Source organism: Triturus cristatus, chromosome 3_1 (assembly GCF_964204655.1).
Source record: "Triturus cristatus chromosome 3_1, aTriCri1.1, whole genome shotgun sequence".
Classification (NCBI taxonomy): domain Eukaryota; kingdom Metazoa; phylum Chordata; class Amphibia; order Caudata; family Salamandridae; genus Triturus; species Triturus cristatus.
Genome location: NC_140583.1, coordinates 820,349,779 through 820,372,559, shown reverse-complemented (window position 1 = coordinate 820,372,559; position 22,781 = coordinate 820,349,779). Strand labels below are relative to the sequence as shown.

At 42.7% G+C, this 22,781-nt stretch overlaps 1 protein-coding gene across 3 annotated transcripts in view; it reads right to left on the bottom strand.

Annotated features, from left to right (window-relative positions):
* The window catches only part of SLC19A1 (solute carrier family 19 member 1), a 145,682-nt gene that overhangs the window by 45,344 nt on the left and 77,557 nt on the right, over nucleotides 1-22,781 (bottom strand). For all 3 annotated transcript variants that reach the window (XM_085645178.1, XM_085645177.1, XM_085645179.1), the window contains exon 3: nucleotides 1,874-2,645. In XM_085645178.1, coding sequence (XP_085501304.1) covers nucleotides 1,874-2,645 — 772 coding nt within the window. The remainder of the gene's footprint in view (nucleotides 1-1,873; nucleotides 2,646-22,781) is intronic.

Here is a 22,781-nt window from a genome sequence, read left to right as displayed (position 1 = left end):
TGGTATTCTATATCATACCTTGTGTTTTGCTGTATGGTATTTTATGCCATACCTTGTGTTTTGCTGTATGGTATTCTATGCCATACCTTGTGTTTTGCTGTATGGTATTTTATACCATACCTTGTGTTTTGCTGTGTGGTATTTTATACCATACCTTGTATTTTGCTGTGTGGTATTTTACGTCACACTAGTTTTAGATTTCTGCATGGCAATGTATTGTGTGGTTCTTCCCACACCTATTTCAGTTTTGCATTCATTTTATTTCAATGCACTGCAAGGTATTCTGCCATACCTAGGAGTTGCTGTCTTTCTGGGAGAATTTCCTCCATACTCTTACTTGAGTCTAAAGCAGCTATCCTTTTGTTTGTTCTATCTATTCGGTTTTCTCTCTTTCACTTTGTTGCGTATACCCTTGTATATTTTTATGTTTGCCTGGCCAGCTTTCGTATCTTTGTACATGGGTTTTCTTTTGTCATTTATGTGAGGGAGGATGTGGGTTTGTCTCTCTGTGAGAAAGGGTGTTAGTGTTTTAGTCTTTGTTTTCTTTTTGGGTTTTCTTGGTTGCGTTTCCTACTTTTCCACTCTTCAAATTCATGTTTTTCCTCTTTTCAATTCATGCTTTCTGGTGTATTTTCTTCTCTATCTTTTCATGGTTATCTTCTGTTGTACTTTGGTTCTTCCTTCTTTTCCATTGTAAAGAAGGGAGATATGTGGTATCCTGCTGCTCAGCCAGAGTGATAGCTGTAAGAATGTTGGGATGTGTGATGTAATGTGGAATGTTGGAGTGCCTGAGTCAGTTGGTGTATGGGCTGAGCAGCAGGGAAGCTGCTCCTGGTGGGGCTCGTATTATAATCTACAGGCTCTATTTAGGATATCATTTGGACATCTGATTAACTTCTATACAACCTTCTAAATCAAATAAACCTTCTTGGATACTACTTGGACTTTGTCATCATTCAGCTTACTACACATTGTAAGTCCAACTTCAGTCACACCTTTGGCAAACAGTCTATTGTCACTTGAATTTATGACACAATGGTGGTGAAATTTCTGGTCATGGTGCTACGTAGGATTTAGGGAGCATGATCCAGAGTCATTCTGCACTTGCTCAAAGCCAAAAACAAAGATAAACTAAAATATTCTGGACACAGTAGTACATGGCAGAGAGTGTACAGCATATGATTTACAATAACACGCGCCATAATCAATACATTATATCATATAATCAATGCAACTATGCATGATCCTTCTAAACTTGGCTGGTCAGGCATGGTTTTGTGTCTTTTTTTGCCTTTTAACTCCTTCATTATGTGCATAATATGATCAGGAGTGGTTTCTAGACCTATGTTTTTCATTATTTGGTCCATACACTGGAGATTATTCTGCAGCATTGTTTTTCTGGGGCTCATTTTCTTCTGAAACTAAAAGCTAATCTTTCACTTTTGTATTTTGGGTTGTGCATTGTCCCCAAGAGCTCACATTTTCAATACAAAATGATATTAACAAAAGAAAACAAAAACAACACATCAAGCTACCACAAGTAACCCATCGTGATTATTCAGTTTTTAAAACAAATGTTCAGAAACAGTGGCACGCACAGATAATCAATTAAACACTCTAAAGTGACTCTGGTTTGAGCAGTCTTGTTCCAGCTCATTTCACATTTCCCCGTCAGCCTCTCAAGGATAAACACCTTAAGAACATGGCCCATGTATGTTCCCCTATCCTGACAAGCAATGAAAACAGCTGAGAAACATTATGGAGAGAGCGTTCTAAAGATGTAGAAAACCACCGTGCTTATTTATTTTCAGTCACTGATAATTTCACTGCAGATTGCAAAAAGAAAAATAGTTAAAGCTAGACGTGTACATACCAAGTAAAGTGGAGGCTGCTTCCACCCCGCCGTTGTAGACCTTTCGATTGTCAACAGCAGGATAAATTTCATTCCACAAGATCTGGACATAGTAAAGCATCAGGTAGTATCCGGCTGAATTAAATATCCACCAGAGAGACCAGACGCGCAGCTGGGGCAGTTTCACAATGTTCTGCAGCTCCTTCAACATGCGGATTAAAACAGAATTCCTCCAGTCCGCACATAGCTGTTTCTTTACCTCACTCTTCTCTGTTATGTTCATTTTATTCAACTCTGAGGGCGAGGCACCATTCAGAACTGCAGATGCAGGTTGAGATACCCTATTAAAGAAGAGACTACGCTTGGGCCGCTTTAGCAAGAATGTTAGTATCAAACCCAAGCACATGAAGCCCAAAGAGATGAAGTTGAGAGTAACAAAGGGTAGCCCCCCTACAGAGACACAAATCTGGCCTAATACAGAGCTGGTAAAGACACCCATCAGCACGGCAGAGCGCGAGTAGCTGGCCATGCGCTGGTATCTAGAAGGGTTGACCAGAGAGAATATATAGGAGGAATAGGCTACCCGGGCAGCCATTGTGATGCCATAGAAGAACTCCATGAACTGCATGGCAATGAGGTCTGTGCCATAGATAAGCAGCAGCCATATGGATATGTGGCTCAGACTCTGTAGGATCAGCACAGGTGTGTAGCGTAGGTAGTCAGTAAGGAGGAAAATTGGCACCAGCACCGCCATGTAGGAGTACGGCAGGACTGGCGTTATCTCATTAGTCACCTGCACAACACAAAATAAACAATATTAGAGACAACGGAAAGTACTGTAATGAAGATGCAGGAATCACGAATTATAGTAATATCCTTTTAATAAGTCGAAGAGCTGACCAGCATACAAGCAGTCCTTCTCAATCCCAGTAACTGTCTGCGCTACTCAAAAGATACATTCTGTTATGACACAACACATTCTAATAAGAACACTTAACTATCATCATACAGAATTAAGAACGAGGAAACACACTAAGAATGTAAACACAACACATCCCCCTTTCTCCAAAACGAAAAGAAAACAAAAGCAAGAATAAAAACAAATAAAAATAAATAATCATAAATACAAACTAAAAAAAACTAGAATTGCTAATGGTTAACACCATACTTAATATCTAATGGTTATGAATATTTAAGCAATACTAAACCTACTTATTGGTAACAATGTAATCTTTTAACCAAGAAGGCACCACCCTCTTCCTTGACGAACGACGATGAGAATCTGATTCATCATTCGAAGAAGAGGAGTAAGAATCAGTAAAATCCGAGGATACAGGGTCTTGTGAAGAAACCCCAGTACTTGCATTAGAATCTGACATGGTAGCATTTGAACAATTGTCAGGGGTATAGGTCGAAGGAACTTCCCTAGAAATATTAACATCAAAATCATCAGGCATCCAATTATTATGAGCAAGGTTATTCTGGCACTTGGCAACTCTGGTTAAATTCCAAACCCTACCATCACTAACCCTTACAGAATTAAGTAGAACTTCAATTACTTTAATAGGTTCCGAAAATTGAGAAGCACCCTTCTGAACCTTGAATGGTTTCTTTATACGTACCCAATCACCTACATTTATAACAACTTCTTTAGTACTGTGTTTCATGTCATAGTAAGCCTTGTTTTTATCATGCACAAGTTCCATACGTGCACTCACCTCTTCCTTGGACCAAGGTTGTACCTCATTTGAAAATAACCACGTGGAAATGGCTTTAGACCTAGGATTTCTCCCTTTCATAAGTATAAAGGGGGAGAATCCAGTAGACTCATTTACAGTAATTCGATAACTCCACACTGTTTTCCCCACTTGAGTTGGCCAATCGAGATTACCATTCAATGATAATGGTGTTTTTTAGAACCCTATTGAATCTTTCTACCATTCCATTGCCACTAGGGTTATAGAGTGAAGTAGTTCTATGTGCAATACCTAATTTTTTTAAATACATGGTAGCTTTTAAAGACAGAAACTGTACCCCATTATCAGTAAGTACATATGAAGGAATACCCTCAGTCACAAATGTTTCATCCAAAAATAGTAGAACTGAATCCGTATCTGCACTTTCAACAATTTTAACCACTGGCAAATAGAAAATAGGTCAATGAGGACAAGTAGATAACAATGAGAACCATCCTTTTTACTGATAGGTCCCATGATGTCAATTGCAATACATTCCCACGGGTTTTTAGGAATGAAACCTTTAGCCATTGGAGGACGGAAGGTTTGCAAAATTTTATCCGAAGAGGAACAAAGAGTGCAATTTCTTACTACTCTCTCAATTTGGGAATCAAAGCTTGGCCACCAAAACAATCTTTTAACCAACGACTTAGTCCTTACAATTCCTGGATGACCCTCGTGACATAAATTCACAATTCCTTCTCGTAAATTACTTGGTGGAATTATTCTCTCACCCCTCAGAAGTGACTTATGAGAAATAGATAACTCAGACCTAACCTCCCAATACGGTCTATAATCTGCATTCAATAATTTTTTATCCTTGGGCCAGCCATTAATAATAACAGAAATCACAGCTTGGAGAATGTTGTCTTCCAAATATTCTTCGTCCCACTCTTCTCTACTAAATGCAGGAAAGCCCTGATCTTGTACAAAGGCAATATGTAATTCATTCCATTCACTGTTTTCACATTGTTCCAACATCAAGGGCATTCTTGATAGAAAATCTGCAACCACATTACTTTTAACCGGTAGGTAAACAACTTTATATAAAAAAATTTGCATTCTCATAGAGATCCTCGCTAATCTTGCTGAAGCGGTGATAGCACCTTCTGTAGTTAAAATCTTAACCAGAGGCTTGAGGTCACAGCGAAGAACACATTGTTTGCCCCAAATAAAAGATTTGAAATGCTCGAACGCCCATGCACACGCTAACGCTTCTCTTTCTATTATTGGATACTTCTCCTCACAAGGTGACAATGACCTGGATGCGTTAGCTATAATATTTTCTTTACCTAGGTTGTTAACTTGTGATAAAACTGCACCAAGACCCTTGTTACTAGCATCTGTGGTAACTACACTATTTAATGAGGGATCAAAACTCTGAAGTGCTTTCGCAATAGCTTCTTTAATGACTTTAAAATCCGTGTCAAAATCTTGTGACCACACAAAAGTACTGTTTTTTTTTTAACAGTTGACGAATATTGTATGTTTTTGTTGCAAAATTTGACACGTATTTTGAACAAAACTCTGCCATGCCTAAAAAGGATCTAACTTCATCCTTACTGGACGATGTAGGGGCTTCAAAAATAGCAGAAACTAAAGAAGGTTTGGGTTTCACCCTCTCTTCATCAATAATATGACCCAAATAGGTTACACTTTTTTGTGCAAATTTGCATTTCGAATGCTCAACAGTAAGACCATTACTTTGCAATATGCTTAGTACTTTTTTTAGCCTAGCCATATGTTCTTCCTCATCACAGCCAAAAACAAGAATATCATCTTGAAAAAACATAACGCCTTGCTCCTCCTTGAAAAGATGGTACATCAACCGCTGAAAAACCGCGGCGGCTGAAGCCAATCCGAAAGGCATGCGTTTATATTGAAAACACCCAAAAGGGGTGATGAAAGATGTAAATTTCATAGATTCTGGGGACAAGGAGATCTGATGATACGCAGATGACAGATCTATGGTCGAAAACCATTTTGCATTGTTTAGATTAGAAACCATTTCATTAATTTTTGGTAACGGAAACCTGTCCACAACAATATTGTTGTTCAGGTACCTTAAATCTACACAGCCGAATTTTTCCGTTACCGCGTCTTGCTACGACGATCGGAGAAACCCAGTCTGAGGCCTCAATCGGTTCGATAATATTATTAGACACCAATTTATCCAATTCCTTACTAACTTCCTCCCTTACCAAAATAGGGATATTCCTGCATTTGTGTACTTTGGGAGACGCATCTTGTTCTAGAATAATTTTGTGCTCAAATCTTTTAAGGTTACCTAGTACACTACTAAAAACATTTGGAAATTTCTTCAAAATTTCATTGCTCACTGCCTTGCTGTCATCAACAACCAACACTTGTTCTCTACTGTTGGGGTCCAAAATTATATGTAACTGTTTTTGGTCAAACCATCCGAGAACTGGTGGTCCCTTTTTTGCAATATATAATTTCCCTCTGCACTCTCTCCCTTTGAACTTGAAAACAAACAAACGAAAACCAAGAAGGTCAATGGTTTCTCCACCATACCCTTCAGGGTGAATGTCAGGTTCCAATAACTGTGCACCCACCTTTTGTATAAACGAAGATTTCCATAATTCTTCATTTATGATTGTGAAAGGTGAGCCTGAATCTGCATAGATTTTGATATCTACACCACCAATATCCATTAAACAAATTAGTTTGTTAACCATGGTTCCCTCATCAATATTTAGCACTAATTATTGTGTAAATTCATAACCAAATCACCCTCATTTCCATTATCCTCAGTCTCACTTGCACCTTGACTGTTTTCCTCCGAGTTGTTGACAAACCTAACACTATTTTTACGTCTTCTACAGGCTTTAGCAAAGTGACCCTTTAGTCCACAATTAGTATATTTGAATTTAAGTGCAGGATACATCTTGTTATCAGCTAGATGTTCCAAACTGTTGCATCTGTAACATTTAGGTTTAGATCCACTAGGGGGTGCATATCTAGTAAAAGCAGGTTTAGAATTCAAATTACCTTTTTTTTTTCATTCACATTGACTTTACTGACAACTTCAGTAATACTATTATCCTGTTTGAGAACATTAGCACATCTGCCAGAAATTTCTGCTTTACGCACAATAGCGAGAATATCATCCAAAGGTGCATCACCATTTATCCAAAGTCTGTCCTGTATAGTGGAGTTAAAGGCATGCATTACTATTTGGTCTCTTATTAAATCATCTTGTAACACCCCAAATTTGCAATCTAAAACCATTTTTTTAAGACACGCTAAGTAATGATCAATACTTTTGTCCTTATTTTGCTTCCTGGAAAAGAATCTATACCTGGTAACGCCAATACAGACCTTAGGCGCAAAATAAGTATCCAAATGAAGTAAAGTCAAAGCATATACATTCAGGTCACCTGGAAAACAAGGTTTAGACATTCCTTCATACACTTTTAACCCAACTGGACCCAATGCATGTAACAGCAATCTTTTCTTTTGCGCGTGAGACATTTATCCGTCTTCATTCAATGCATCAATGTAGTTACAAAAATAAGGTTTCCACTCCAACCATTTCAAAGGAGGTTCTGTTCCAGAAATCCAAAATGCTTGTGGAGGAGTAATATTATAATTAGGTTGACTCATACTTTGTCAATTTATTTCTTGCCTTGACAGAAAATACTTAAGTAAAATTGTTCATGAGTTCTGTAAAAATTATGAAAAGTACTCCTCGTTAAAACCAGGATTAATTTAAGGCAAGTACATACGGTGTTTGTGCTGGAAGAACTAACGAACAATAATTTAAGCTTGAAGAGAAAAAAAAAAAACTCTTAACTGAATCCACCCCGCTTTTGACTAGAGAAGGTATTAATAACGCTGAGACATCCTGTGAAAACGTAGCGTTGACTTTAAGTTTCCAGGAATCACTGAGTTATGAAGAAACGTCTTCCTAATTGTACGCGTTGTCGTGCCTCGGATTAACGGTATCCTAGCAACGCGCACGCAGAGTTACGCACGCACGTTGCTATCACGCTCACTTGAGGCTGCGGCTTGATGATCGCGCACAAGATGCAGGCAGCAGAGACGCGCTCGAGACACAGCGGTAGCGGATGCGCGCTCGAGACACAGCGGTAGGATTCTCTTTTCAAATACCTTAAAAATACTATATCTGAAAATAATTTAGTTTGAGTTCTCTAAAGATTCAGCTCACGTGTCCGCTCCAGTTGCTCCGGTTTGTTTCTTTTAACTTCCGATGCTCCCAATCAGCATTTGTCGGCAATTTCGGATTACAGCTTTTGCGAATCTTGTTAAATTATGCTTCCGAGGTTGATGTGGGTTCATCCGCTCTCCGACATCCCGTCGCCAGTGTAATGAAGATGCAGGAATCACAAATTATAGTAATATCCTTTTAATAAGTCGAAGAGCTGACCAGCATACAAACAGTCCTTCTCAATCCCAGTAACTGTCTGCACTACTCAAAAGATACATTCTGTTATGACACAACACATTCTAATAAGAACACTTAACTATCATCATACAGAATTAAGAACGAGGAAACACACTAAGAATGTAAACACAACAAGTACACTTGAGATATTGCTTTCTTTGTATCTTTTATACTGTGGGAGATGGCCTGCCTATATTAAACTACTGTGAAGTCTATAGGGATGGCATATTAGGTGGTTAGAGAGGGTGAAACAAATAAGAGAGCTAAGTGTGACAAAGCAACACGATTTTCATAATTATATGGAAATGTCAGAATCGGTTAGAAGAAAAGTATTTTTGATTGCAGGAAAAATTGAAAATTTTCTAGTAAACATGAAGAAAAGTTTCAATTCTATTAAGGTCTCCGAGGCAAGGATTATGCTCTCTTTTCTTTATTTCCCACTCCAGAAGACTTCAACATTAAAAAACGAACTTTCCCAAAATGCACAGGGGGAAAAGGTCAAACAATCAGCCAATCAACAGTGCCAAATGTCTAGAACAACAGGAATCCCTCCAGACTCGTCCTCTTTCTTGACTGCAAAAGGATAACTTTCACTGATTTCTTTATTCAGTTTTGGAACCTTCATAACCTAAAACTATGAACCTAAACTCTCAACTGAATTGGAACAAACGTAAATTCTTATACATACATGGACTTCATTTCAGAAGAAGGTGTCATAACATAGCATATGCAACAACTGATAAGAAAGGAAAACGGATACTTTTTACCTTTTGAGAAAACATGGAGCCATAATAGCACAAAGCAAGTAAGGAACCTCAACTGAAGGGTTGGGTCACAAGGAGCCTCGGGTGGGAATAATCCTTGCCTCAGAGTCCTTAACAGAATGTAAATGTTCCTTCATGTTTACTAGGAAATGTTTCATCCTATGGCAGTACCAGAGGAGAGGATTATGCTTGTTCAAAGCCTATTCACCACCAAAGACGCTTTATCCATGATTGGTTTGAAATAGACCCTCTCGAACATCAAGTCCGAGGAGCAATCTGCAGCACTCATAAGGTCCTCCAAACAAAACCCCAGAGAAAAGGCTTTGGATAACTTCGTAACCCTGACACAATGAGTGCCAAACTAGGAGACATCAATGCCTGCCTCTAGCATAACCCATCCAGTGAGCTATGGTGGCAGGAGTAACTGCTTTAAAAGGTTCCTTGAGGAATATCAACAGCTGGCATTCCCCTGGAGGAAGGAGCTACTAGGCCATGCTTTCATAAACCTTAAGGCATCGAACTGCACATCGTTTGGGTGATTTGTCAAAGGCTGGGTAAGAACCTATCTTCGTGCATCTAGAGATAAAAATAAAACTCCCCCCAGTGTAAAGACCCTTTCCGAGATATCCAGGGCTCTCACATTTAATACTCTCCTGCAGGACAGAAGGCATTGAAGCATAGGCAACTTCAGTGACAACTCCTTGCGCAACAAGTATCTATTTGATTGCCAAAAACGGAAAAGGAGTAAGACCTTGTTAACATCCCACTCGGACGAGTATCTTGGCTCTGGCGGAAGCTGCAAACTGATTACTCTCATTAACTTACACACCAATGGATGTTCTACCGCCGGAGAACCCTGAACTAGGAGATGACCTGCGGATATGACTGATTCATAAAATTTTAAGTCCTATACGCCAACCCTTGGGATGCAAAGGATGCCAAGAAATTCATGATATGACCACTTCACACCACATGAAATCATGATCTCTTCGAAGACATCAACGAACCCATCTGGACCAAGCAGACCGGTATCGTTTGTTTGTTCCGTCTGCCCATGCTGCCGCCAGCAGTCTCTCAGCCTCCTATGAAAGGCCAGAGACTCTCCAGCATTTCCTAAAATCCGCCGGGCCATGATAGCCATATGTCCCTGGAGGACTAACGAATGGTGATTGCCTAGTGGATCCCGAAGGAGAACTGGAACGTGGGATGGAAGGATTGGAGAATCCAAGAAAAGTTACAGAAGAACAGGAAACCACACTTGAGACCTCCAGAACGGAGTGATCAAGACAACATTCATCCTCCGTCTCCTGACCGGGGTTGTTAACTGCATGATCATGGCAAATATTGGAAAGGCTACTATTGCGAGGCCTGGAGTTACCCAGGTCTGTGAGATGCACAGCTGATGCCCCTGTGGGTTTCAGTATTAATTGTTCAAATTCTTATATAACCGTTTGCAAAACTAGAGACTATGTAATCAATAAACAGTTCTTTTTCAATACATTGTATTGCATCATTTCATTATTAAAATAGAAAATTAAACATATTCCACTATGTTAGAAATTTAGAATAAATGTGTACAAATCTTCAATGCTCGCTAATTAACTTCATTAGTAAACGTCAAGACAAGTCCATGTTTCATCCACATTACAAAATCAAAAAAAAATCCCAATGCATTTCGGGTTTCAGAAAACCCTTCTTCAGGGGTGTGTGTCATTAGAAAATGGAATGAATAATCGTTTCTGTTCCCTCCGAGTGCAACTACAACAAAACACGAAGTAACCAGACATGTAATAAATTGTTGTAAACGAACAATGTACATTGTCATCATTAGGATTTGCACATGGATGACATGAAGCTATAGGTTTGATTTACTAAGTGCTTGCGTGATAGAATTGCCACCACCTGTGAAGTCAAAAGACACCGAATGAGCATGCGGTTCACTGTGTGTTGTACCTTATTGGTGCAAATCGCCAGTGGGAATCAGTTTGCTTCGTACATGCAAAATTTCCATTAAAAAAGTGCCGTGGTTAAGAACGGGAGTGAATATTTAAAAAGTCGTCATACGTAATGTGAAAGAGAGCACATACCCGTGCCGCTCCATATGACGCCAACCTCGTCGCTGAAAATGACAAGGATAAAAAGAATGGAACATCACATGAAGATGTCCTTCTTAACGTATGCTACATGAGCATGATAAAAAATGCGGGGGCTAAAGCTTACCAAACAATGACTTCCGTAAACAACTAGAATAAGACGTCCATCGGATAATTAAATGAATGAACGTTTTCCATGCAAAGCGAGAAAGACTCTCAGGTTTACTAAGAGTTAACCGCTGATGTAGGTCACTGAAAGTAAAGTAGATGAGAAAAAGATTCAATGTTCAAACTGCGAAAAACACAACGAAAAAAATAAAAAAAATCAAACGAATCTAAACATGTGATGCTTACCAGAAGCGTCATAAGAGAAGACAGTGGCTGAAAAGATAAAGAGTGAAATTTACCGTGCTGGACATTAAAGGCTTCACTGTGCTAATGTAACCAGACAACGTTTCAGTTTAATGTCAAACTTGGATAGACGCACTCGGTGCTCACCTTAATGGAGTACACTACCACCGGACTGCTATCACTTCCGAGTAGACGAAAAGAGGAACATCATGACGTGTACATGAAAACGCGCTACATCTTAAAGGCAAAGCGGGTTCTTGATAACCAATCAAAGAACATGTTGCTTTATTCGTATTCTCACGACGACAAAAAAATAGATAAACGAATGTGTGTGATCAGAAAGCAACCTCTCCTGTGAGAAGTATGGAATGGAGGGGCCGGCATATAAAAAAATTAACACGAGATAAACCAACAGGTTTGCCGTGTGTTCCTCATGTTAGTGAGAAATAGTGATATAAGTGTCTAGACAGTCTATGTGAAAAAGAGTAAGAAGAAGCGAAATATATACAAGAGCAGAATGTTTGTGCAAATCCTTTACATGAACAAAGAGGGGACCTTTGTGAACAACAACTCGAATACCCCATTGCATTGTCATCATTTACAAAAAACACAATAATTCATAGTGATCATTTAGACCACCCGGGATGGTGGTGCCTATGAGTTTTATCCAAAATGTTTCTCTGCGTGCCAATGATGTGTTGAAATCTAACCCTGGGGTTCGTTCAATTTTTTCCAAAATGGTGAATCTGAGTTGGGGAATTGTGTGTGAAGTATTAACCCAATGTGTTGCTAAGCATGAGTTGGGATTTTTATTGCGAATCATGCTTTTGTGTTCTACAATGCGGGTCTTTATTTTTCTTGATTATCTTCCTACATACACAAGCGTCACACCTATCCAAGAACCAATCTTGAAGGAAGGTAAATTATTTGAAGGAAGGTGTTCGTTGCCACTTCCACAGGATCTGTTATTCAATTGTAGTACCTGGGTAGTTGGTGGTTCAACAGGGACGTAAAGAGATCCACTGAAAAGGGACCCTACAGAGCGTTCTGCCTCCGAAATATCCTTGGATGCAACTGCCAAAGACTCATGTCCGACCATGCCCTGGAATGCCAGTCTACCACCACATTGCCGGCACCTGGCAGGTGTTACGCAGACACATTGTGAGAGGCAGAAGGTCCAAAATGCTTGGTAAAATCCGCTAAGTCCTTGGTGCAGCTTAGATAGTTGATGTATCTCACTGCCGATACATTGTCCATCTTGAGGACACCGCTGCAGCCTACCTTGTCTAACACTGGACAGCAAAGGATTTGGGCCAGAAGTTCGAGGAAGCTGATGTGAGGTCGCTGTTCTTTTGCAGACTGTTTTCCTCCTGTAAAGAAGTCCCCATAGCGAGCTCCCCAGATGTATTTGCTTGCATCAGACTCGATAACTATATCGGGTTCTGAATCGAATATAGTCCGGCTGTTCTAAGCCTCCATGTGATCCGGCCACCATCTAATCTTGTCTCTGATTTAGTCTGTGAGAGGGATCCGCTTCGAGTATTGGAGCCCCCTGGGAAGATAAGAGGCTTTGAGTCTATGGACAGCCCTCACCACAGGGCCAAGAAAGAGCACCTGAATCGAGGAGGACAGCAGGCCTACGATTCAGGCCACTTGTCTGAGGGAGGTTGAAGGCCTGGACAATGTCCTCCGTAACTCCCTGCGGATCTTGACTATCTTTTGAGAGGGAAGACTCAAGGTTTACTGCACTGAATCTATGACAAAACCTAATCTGCTTGGAAGGAGGCAAGAGGGATTTGCTATCGTTGACAACGAAGCCCAAACTTTGCAGCACATTCACAGTAGTTTGCAACTGCACTGTCAGGCGCTCCTGGCATTGATCCAAGAGCAGGCAGTCGTCTAAGTAGATTATGAGACAAAACTCCTGAGCTCTGAGAGATTCCACCACAGGCTTGAGGATCTTGGTGAAACACCAAGTTGCTGAAGAGAGGCCGAATAGGAGTGTTACGAACTCGTAAACCTGCTCTCGCCACCTAAATTGCAGGAATCAGCGTTGGGGAGAAAATACGGGCACAGTTAGGTATGCATCCTTCAATTCTAGTCTTACCATCCAATCGTACGGTTTAAGGAGGTCTCGTCAAAGATGAATACCTTCCATCTTGAAATTGTGGTAGACCAACCAGCCGTTGAACTCCCTGGAGATGATCACCAGTCGTTGCCCAACATCTTGCTTGTCTGCCAAAAAGAGATTGCTTAAGAATTCACATGGGGAGGGAAGAAGGGGCACTAGCTCCTTTCCAAAGGAGATTTGCCACCTTCTATCAGGGCGGCCTGATCTTCTGCATAAACTAGTGGTCGCAGGGGCATGTCTTGAAATGGGGACCTCTGATAGTGTGGAGAAACCACGTGTCTGAGGTCAGCTGCTCCCAATTTTGAACAGAGCCTACCGGCCTCATACGGGAGGAAGGGTAAACTCTCACCAGTTTGGGCTTGGAACTGCTCTCTAGGGGCACCGCTGAGCCAAGGGAACGTCTCTTGGAGGGGAAGAAGTCCCCTTGCTTGGTCTGGTCCTGAAACTTATTGAAGGCTCTGGGAGGGCCTTGGGTGTAGAAGCAGCCGAGTGCCCTCTGTCATGGCCGGCCCCAACAGAAGTTTGAAGCTGGAACATTTTGATTGAAGCCCGGGGTGAGGTGGCAACAAATTTGCCCCGATCTTTAACAAATAGCTCAACAAAAATCCCATGAGTGGTCTGAAGCACATCCTATTTTGACTCAAAGTTCATGATTATTCAATTGCTCATTGCAAATTTTTGCTGTGCTAACTTGTTGCGTGCTCTGTCCCAAACGTACGCGTTGTGTAATACCCACAGATTAGAGGCTCGCCATTTTGCGTCACCGGCAAATTGCACAGCCTTACAACAGAATACTTACAAAACCAGTTTATACCAAGTAATCCATTTTAATCCGATAATAGTCCATTTTTTTCCAGACTTTATCAATGCTTTATCCGTTCAAATAAAAAGCTCACGACATTCCAACATTTTTCAGTGCTCAGGAATTGCCCATCCAGGCCTTATTCGCTGGCACATAGGAATACTCGGTTCCTCCAGGTCAACCACATTATTATTTACCCAATGCATTTCGGGCTAATCAGCCCTTCCAGGGGTATCTACTATGTTAAAGAAAACAACAGCTCTACACGGGTTTCATGAAAAACAAAACTGTTTCAAATTATATTCCATTAGTGCCACATCCCTATAGTACCTTAAATGATGATTAAACAGTAATTAAAAATTAATTATAACTAATCCCTCCATGTACTGCACCCCATTATTGCCAAATATCTCCAATTCAGTGCTTCCCATGCTTCACTGAGTTCCAACCCAGTGTGTGCTACCACAACGCCTTGTTAAACAAAAATAACTGTTGAATTACTTAATACCTGTATAAGTCTTGCCACTGTGACCAGCAACATAACCTCCTCGTCCACATTACAAGAAAACTCGCACATGCAACCTATTTCACTCCTTCCATTGAACTCCCCAGGTGATAACCATTTCTACAGACATCGCACGAATATGCAATCCCACCCTGTAAATACAAATTTGTGTCAAGAACAAAAGAATTAAAACCCCACCCAGTGGAACACCTGGGCCCAGTCCCCTAATGTAGCCAAGATGAGGCGCACTGAACACAAGTCAGGACTAATCAAAAAAGCAAATACGGAACAGATAGGACGGGCGTCAGGCTACACCAGTTAAACATTTTACAGACCCCCCCTCATCCCCCCCCCCCGAGTGAGCGTCATGGCTTCCAGGCGAGGCACAGTGACTCCACAGGGACGCAAGCTCGTTTGATCGCACTGAACTGACGACAGCGCACCCCCCGCAGAGCAGCGAGATGAGCCTCAGCTCTTTGGCGCCCTCTGGTGACGTACTGGCCTCACTACACACGAGGTCCCGAGGCTTGAAGGGGGCATCGTGAGTGGATCAATGAGTGTCGCTCCCGTGACAAAATAAGCGGCTTGAACAGCCTGCAGTAAACACCTTAGCACCACGGAATAGCCATAAACTAAGAAACTGAAAACATGAACTTAACAGCTGGAGAGCACGAAAAGAAAGAGAAAGAGTCTGGAGGGTTTTCGGTTATGGACATTCAGCACTATTGATTAGCTGACTGTTTGACCTTTTGCCCTGTGCATTTTGGCAAAGTTCGTTTTTAGGTCTCGCCTAGGCAGCGCGCAGGCGCTGTCTCTCCGAGACATCTAGTGATCTATATGCAAGGAAAAACTCCGGCTATTCCCTGGTAATTTCTCGCCGCTTGCCATTAGTTAACTTTTGTTTTTTTTTGTTAGCGGGCTTGTTATTGGCTCTTCACCCCATACGTAACTTCCGGTTATTTCAGAAGTAGCACCGCCTAACTACAGTCTCCTTACGCTTATACAGCGTATTTAAAATAGAGCGCATTAACATGCGTGCGCTACCTTACATGCTGATTATACGCATGTGCCAAAAGTTTGACATGTGTGCATGCGTTACCAAAGTTCACAAAACCATTGACAAAGCCAATAGACCTAACCCATTGTAAGTATGATGTTCCTTGTAACATCATATATCTTGATGCAATGACAGAAATCCTCAATTGCAAGTCGGGCGGCACACTATGCAAAGTACAGACTTTTAGCTTCCGTGATTTAAGCCACGCCATTCATCATATTAGCCACGCCCCTTCTAGTTTTTAGTGTACGGAATGCTAGCAAACAGCACGGCGTTGGAAGGGACCAATGTCGCCAACGGCTGGGTGGGTGCCCGTGCCGTGAGTGAAACGATGTTTAGGAGTAGATAGTAGATGAGTGAAGTGTGAGTCTGAAGCCCCTGCTCCTTGTGCAAATACAGTGGAATATCGAGTGCAGCGCTGCTGACCACGGCACAGAATCACACCAAGAGTCATTGAGCATTCGGGATCCTTCTGTGAACTCCAGGCCCCCAAATCAGTACCACATCTCTGAGAAATCAGTTTGAAGCGGGTGGTTTATTAAGGGGTGTTTAGAACTTTGCCTGGCAATTGTCCGATTTCAGAATATGTGGGCGTGTCTCGACATTAGCACTATAGGTAAGATGCGGCGCTCAAAGTCTTTTAAGAACTGGTGTGTCAGAGGTTACCTCATCATGACCTTGTCTGTGGCAATAAGCGCCTTTTTCCGTAGAGATAGGGCGTTAACGGCTAGGGCGGTCAACCTTGGATCTGGAAAAGCAGGTTCGTGTCTCGGCAATGACGCTGAACATCCTGTGATTCTGGGCAAATCACTTAATCTCCCAGTGCCTAACAAAAAAATGAATGTGTCGTCATGTAACGCAACTGGTGCTATGTAAAGCGCTCTGATACCCGAAACCGGGTCAAGTTCGCGCTATATAAAACTTCGTTAAAAAATTAGGTAGACAATGGTAGCAGATGTCACTGACATGCCACTTTGTGCTCCTGCAAAGCCCTTTCTATCTCTAGGTTTGGGCACACTTCGAGGTGGGCAGGTTATGTGGAGCACCACCACATTCCCGTACATTTTTAATGAAAACAAAAACAGCTTCCCTGTTTTTTGTCACAAGATGACCGTCCCGAATCTCTGGCTTAACGGCTAGAGCGGCCGACTTTGAAACCGGTGAACCGGGTTAAAGTCTGATTGGAGGCTTAGCTGTGATTCTGGGCAAATCACTCATCTCCCCGCTCCTAAAAATTAATGTGGCCGTCTGTAATGCAACTGGTGCTCATGTAAAGCGCTCGGATACCGTTGAGTTCTCGATATATTAAACTATAAACAAAAAATTATAATAATAGTAATTTCTAAAGCTGGGAGTACTCATGGAAGGGATGGAATCTCCTGTTCTTTGGAGGGAGGGGTAGACAACTAAACCAGTATGGTAAGGTTTACCAGCATGCCTGGTGCCTGAAAGGAATATAATTGTGTGCGACTCATTAATGTGCAAATGTAAAGGCTGCTTGTAATCTTGAAACTTGCGTATTTAGTGGCACCTCAGTTTACACTGTATGTAATGCAAGTTAAAAGTAACGACTTACAGTGATTTTTATCACAAGCTGGGACATTATAGCACCATTTGCAATAGGTCACACATTTACGCGAGTTTGAGCTATTGCCATTGTAAATGACAATGCCTTTTATTTATGTTTTGGTTTTTTAAACATAAATAAAATACATCGTCATTTACAATGCAAAAAGCTTAAATTTGAGTAAATGCGAGACCTATTGCATTGCAAATGCTTGTTTAATGTTGAAGTCTGCTGGAGTGGAAAATAAAGAGAGTAAAATCCTCACCACTGCTCTTGCCATAGAATCAGTTTTGACTATTAAAAAAATCACTGCTTTTTATGAGAACCAATGCGCTGTTGAGGTTTATTTAACACAGGGTATACTTGCCATAATGTGTATAATCAATATTCACGTAGTATTGATGGATGCAGACCAAAATTTCACCATGACATTTAAAACTGCCCACACATCTACCAAAATGCCCCTGTCACTTTAAATCAGGAAGGTTGACCGTCATTTCGCTTCTGCTGCCTTTAGTGTATTCTTTGTGGACTCTAATGTACTAACGAAATACCATTCTGCTTGCGAAAGAAAATTTAAAAAAAATTCTAGTCTGTAGAACATCCTACAACTACTAAACCACTAATTTCAAGTTAGCAAATAATTTAAGATGTCTATTCAATTGGCTCTCTCTGAAACTTTCAGCAGGGTTCGCATATGGTCTGAAGATTCCTCTGAGGTGACCTCAACAATACAACAGGGTCAATGCTACAGATGCAAGATCACCCACATGCACGTTAGTTGAAGCAGTTCAAGTTGTAGACATGCCATCTGTGCTGCACCACTGCTAGTTCAAATGAGGCAAATATCCATTACTGTCTTAACATACTCATCAGCCCTGTACTTGCATCACAGGTATATCCACATATCCCTCCCAAAACAATAACCTGCTAATAGGCAATTTGCCCACCAAAAAGGAAGACTCTACGCCAGCCCTTCTTTTTAGTGTCTCTTATTTCAGACAAAGCTCAGGTGCTAGTGGGGCCAGAGTTGAATTATGCTAAAAATAAGGAGCTGGCCCAGCTGAGTGCATGCCCTTGTATGGCTCAACTTCCAACCAGACCAGCCATCTTTGTGAATCTACATGGTTTTGTGGAAAACTGTTTTATTGTGTGTGGTGTCTATCTTGTCTTGTTCATGTCCTTTGATATTCAATGATGACAAAGCCTTCAAAATATCGAATGACATCAAGACAAACATCAGATAAACTAATGTACCCCGCTGGATATCTTATAACACAAGGCTTGCTCAAAAACACCTCACATGACATGCATTGCTTCACCTACCCAGCAACAGCCAGGCATATCGATGACCACAAGAGCCAAGCCCAAGAGTCTGCATTTGATGGGACAGGTACTGGGAAAATACTTTCTGGTGACGCACTGGGTGGGTTCAAAAGCCAGCATGTGGGTATCACGCTTCACACCATCCACCTTGTATCACACTTGCATCATGAGAGGTTGCTACACTGTGATTGGTCATATGCTTAATGCTTGTTCAATTCTTGTATCTTGTGATCAGCGACACGCCATGTATTTGAACATAATACTGAAGAAATAAACTTTTTCTGGATCATGATTGGATATGTATTTTCACCCCTTTGTGTTTTTTTGTGTATAAAAGACCTGGTGGAAGTTCCGCAAATTGGACATGCGGCTGCGTAGCTCATGTTCTCCATAATGAGTATATATCTCTGTATGAACCTTGACAAGTGTCTGTGTTTCTTTAATTCAGCTTCAACATTTGGTGCGAGAATGCGGTCCTAGGTGGCGTGGACGGTGGTGGCTTCTCAGTTTCTCTCCTTTTCTGCCTTTGCATTGGAGAGGTGGACTGACACCTGAGCTCTGAGATGACAGCTCTGCCCTTCCTACCTGTGTGACGTGAGATTACTGTATTTTGAGTCACTGCACTTCTCCACAGTGAACAACTCTAATTGTAAGTATTTCCTCCACCACCCCCATCGCCCTAGGCTTTATCCTGACCCTTGGAGATTTGCTTAGTGTATTTTTTGTTGTATTAGGTTTTGACATTGCAGGTTCCATACGCAGCTTTACTTCGCTATATTCTGCCTTTTATAATATTTTTTTGGGTCAATATCTCCTTGCTGTGGTTTCTTTTCTGTTTCTGTGGTTTCTTTTCTGTTTCTTTGGGATTATGTCACCTCCCTAAAGCACTAACATCCATGTACCAAGTGCTGCAATTCGTACTGAGAGGGTGCCCGAACCATGTGACATACCACTTACCGTAAAGGTGCCTGACGGTCGAAGGTCCGTCATGTGGGTGCCTGGACGGTTACTGCGTAGGATTGGTTCATGGGTGAGCGCCTGGTCCTCGGAGGAGGGTGTTTTTGATTTCGTGCTGGTCTGTCCCAGGCAATTGACTAAGAGTAGCGCTGGCCTATACCAGGCGCAGGCATGCATATGTTTGGTTATGCAGGACTTTTAGGATTATTGTATAACTGGAGTTGTATTGGCCAATACAGGTAGGTGGTTGTTCTTCTGGAATTGTGGGGAGCAGCAAGTGCTCCGCTGCTTTGACTTGTCTCCGATGACTAACTTGTGCCGAGGGTGCGCCTAGAGTGTCTTTCTCTAGGGCCAGGGTTACAAGAGGAGGGTGACCAGAGGAGCTTAGGATGATTTTGATTTACATGTTTTATTAGTAGTTGATTATGTCGTTGCCACTATTTAGCATTTTTAGTATTGCCACATGGAACACACTGCTCCTTTATTTATTTCCCTGTGCTTGTATATTTTTTTTACAGAACAATGTGACCGGGTCAGTTTTCAAATTTTTTAGGTCTTGGCTGACGATAGCAGCGCGCATGCGCTGCTCTCGGCATTCGAGAGCTTCTTGAAATCAATACGGTTCAGGAAGGGGACTTGAAGCCCGCCCCCTCTTCCCATTGACTAGCGTCATATTTCAGGCTACACGCTAGCTTTCTATTGTAAAGGAGGCTTCTTAGTCCCTCCTAGTTACCACCCTGTCTACTTTTGGCCCCGCCCACCGGGATTGGATCGTTTACTGGCGGAGTTACACGTCCCCCTTTATGACTCAGTAAGCACTATTTTATTTTCATTTTCAGCGCGGTGCGAATGACAGTGCACCGCGCTTTGTGTTTATTTAACTTTCAAACTAAGCGCGGCCCGCTTCACGGACACCGCGCCCGGATTATTTATATATTTCTTAACTTTAACACAGAGCGCAGCGCCCGCTTCAAGGACACCGCGCTCAGTGTAAAAGTGAAGAAATATATAACCGAGTGCGGTGTCCGTGAAGCGGTGCTGCGCTCAGCTTTAGCCAACAAACCGGGAAAGACATGGTCATTTAAGTTGGTGCTTGGTGCGGACACGCAGACGCATGGTGCGAGTACGCACTCTCCCAGCAGAGAGCCTACACGTAGACTTCTCGTAGCCTCTGCAGGCGCCATGCGCCCGGAACCGTCCCTCTCCTGAAGCCTGTCTGCAGGGGGCAATAGTAGGGGTCGGGGTGGCACGGTCCATATCTGGTCACCGGGTGCACTGATCGCTTCGTGTCAGGGAGCACACCTCCATGCGACTGACGGCGCCATTGACATCTGATTAACAGGCTCTCAGAAATACAGTCAGAGAGCTGTGTGCCACCTGCTGGATTCCTCGCCGTTCATTGCATCCTTACCGGTCGCAGAGACGGATCTCAGTGTGAACGGATCTCTTCAGAGATCTACAGGCGCCGGTTGCAGAGACGGATCTCAGTCCTCTCAGCTTGCACTTACAGATCTCTACAGAGATCTCCATAGGCGTCGGTCACACAGACAGATCTCAGCATGAAAGGTTCTCTTCAGAGATCTAAAGGCTCTGGACGCACAGACAGATCTCAGCATGGATGGGTCTCTGCATGAATCCAAAGGCGCCGGTCGCAGACACGGATCTCTGAATAGATCTACAGGCGCCGGTCGCAGACACGGATCTCAGAATGGACGGATCTCTATAGGCGCCGGTGTCAGAGACGGATCTCAGGTTGGAAGGGTCTCTGCATAGATATACAGGCGCCGGTTGCAAAGACGGATCTCAGTCCGCCCCGCTTACTCTGGCAGGTAGCGCCCTGGATCGGCAGGGGAAGACAGTCATGTTCCACTCCGGCAGTCATTTTACATGCATACAAATTGACATATTTTTGCTTGGCTGATCAGGACGGCACGCTGGCTATAATCTGGATCTATCCCCCCCCCCCCGCAGCTCTCACCCCTCCCCGCCCACCAGTTTTTCAGCAGCTGTGCGAGGAACACCCCCACCACTTATAATGGGATGTCCGGCTCCTGCAGAGACTTGGGCGAGGGGGGTGCAAGGGAAGGAGGGGTAGGGATTATATTAATGGGGGGACAAGGTTCAGGGGCATAGCTATAATGCGTACAGCAGGTGCAGTGACACCCGGACCCAGGGGTGCACTGCAAGGCACCCAGTGCATTTTAAGTATGCCTCTCTACCCACCTGTTGGGCGGGGGATGGGGGGGCGCGGGTTGGGGGTGTTATCCCTACTAGCATTAGGACTCACAGCACCCTTGCTACACTACCTGGATTGCTGGAGTGGACCCCCGACATTTCCTGCTCAAGCCTCTCCCACCCACCCCCCACAGTGACCCTGCAGGGCTCAGGAAGGTACCGCAGGGTGGACTCACGCCAGCTGTTGCAGGTTGAACGAATCTGAAAACCGATATGCGGAGTCCCAGCCAGTCCCCTCAGCCTGTACTTGTCGGCTGCACCTATTTTAACGTGCTCATACGGGCCTTTGTCTGCCATTTCTGCTTAGGTTTCACAATTAAAAGTTCAGCAGCACAGTGTTTGGGATCAACTGTGAAGGGAATCCTGTCTTAAATTAAGCCCTGCCTCCTCATTGGATAAAAAGAGCGCAGCTGTGTGGTGATTATAATATCCCGTTTCACATACTGCGCTATGAAGCTGTAGGTCTTCAGTAAGCGCTCTGTATGGGATGAAGTACACCCTACCGTACATAATGAAAACACTGCAAGACACAGCGGAGCTCCGTAACCGAGTAGGGTCATAGGGCAGACACTCGCATGACTCGCATTAACCACTCTACGCACGATGGGGGGTACTTTGCTTCTCATAATACATAGTCGTGTGATAAGCTCCTATCCTTTCCCTACATTTCTACATTGTAGGGCCATTTAAACCCACTTGCTGTTTCTATGTAGAACAAGCATTGGCATAGCCAATAGGTCTCGCCTTTGGGACCTTAGATTCAGACTAACACTAACTTTCAGGGGAAAACTACAACCCAGACAGAGATTTAAGCTGCAAGGGTGGCTCAGTGAGTTAAGCAAAACGGCTCAGCAAATTAAAAGCTTACCTTTCACATTTGGTATACTCTGCATAATGACCTACATCAGCACAGCCATAACCCAGTGAGTAGCAATTGTATAGCTCTTCAATCCCTGGTTAGATTGCCCAGTGTGGA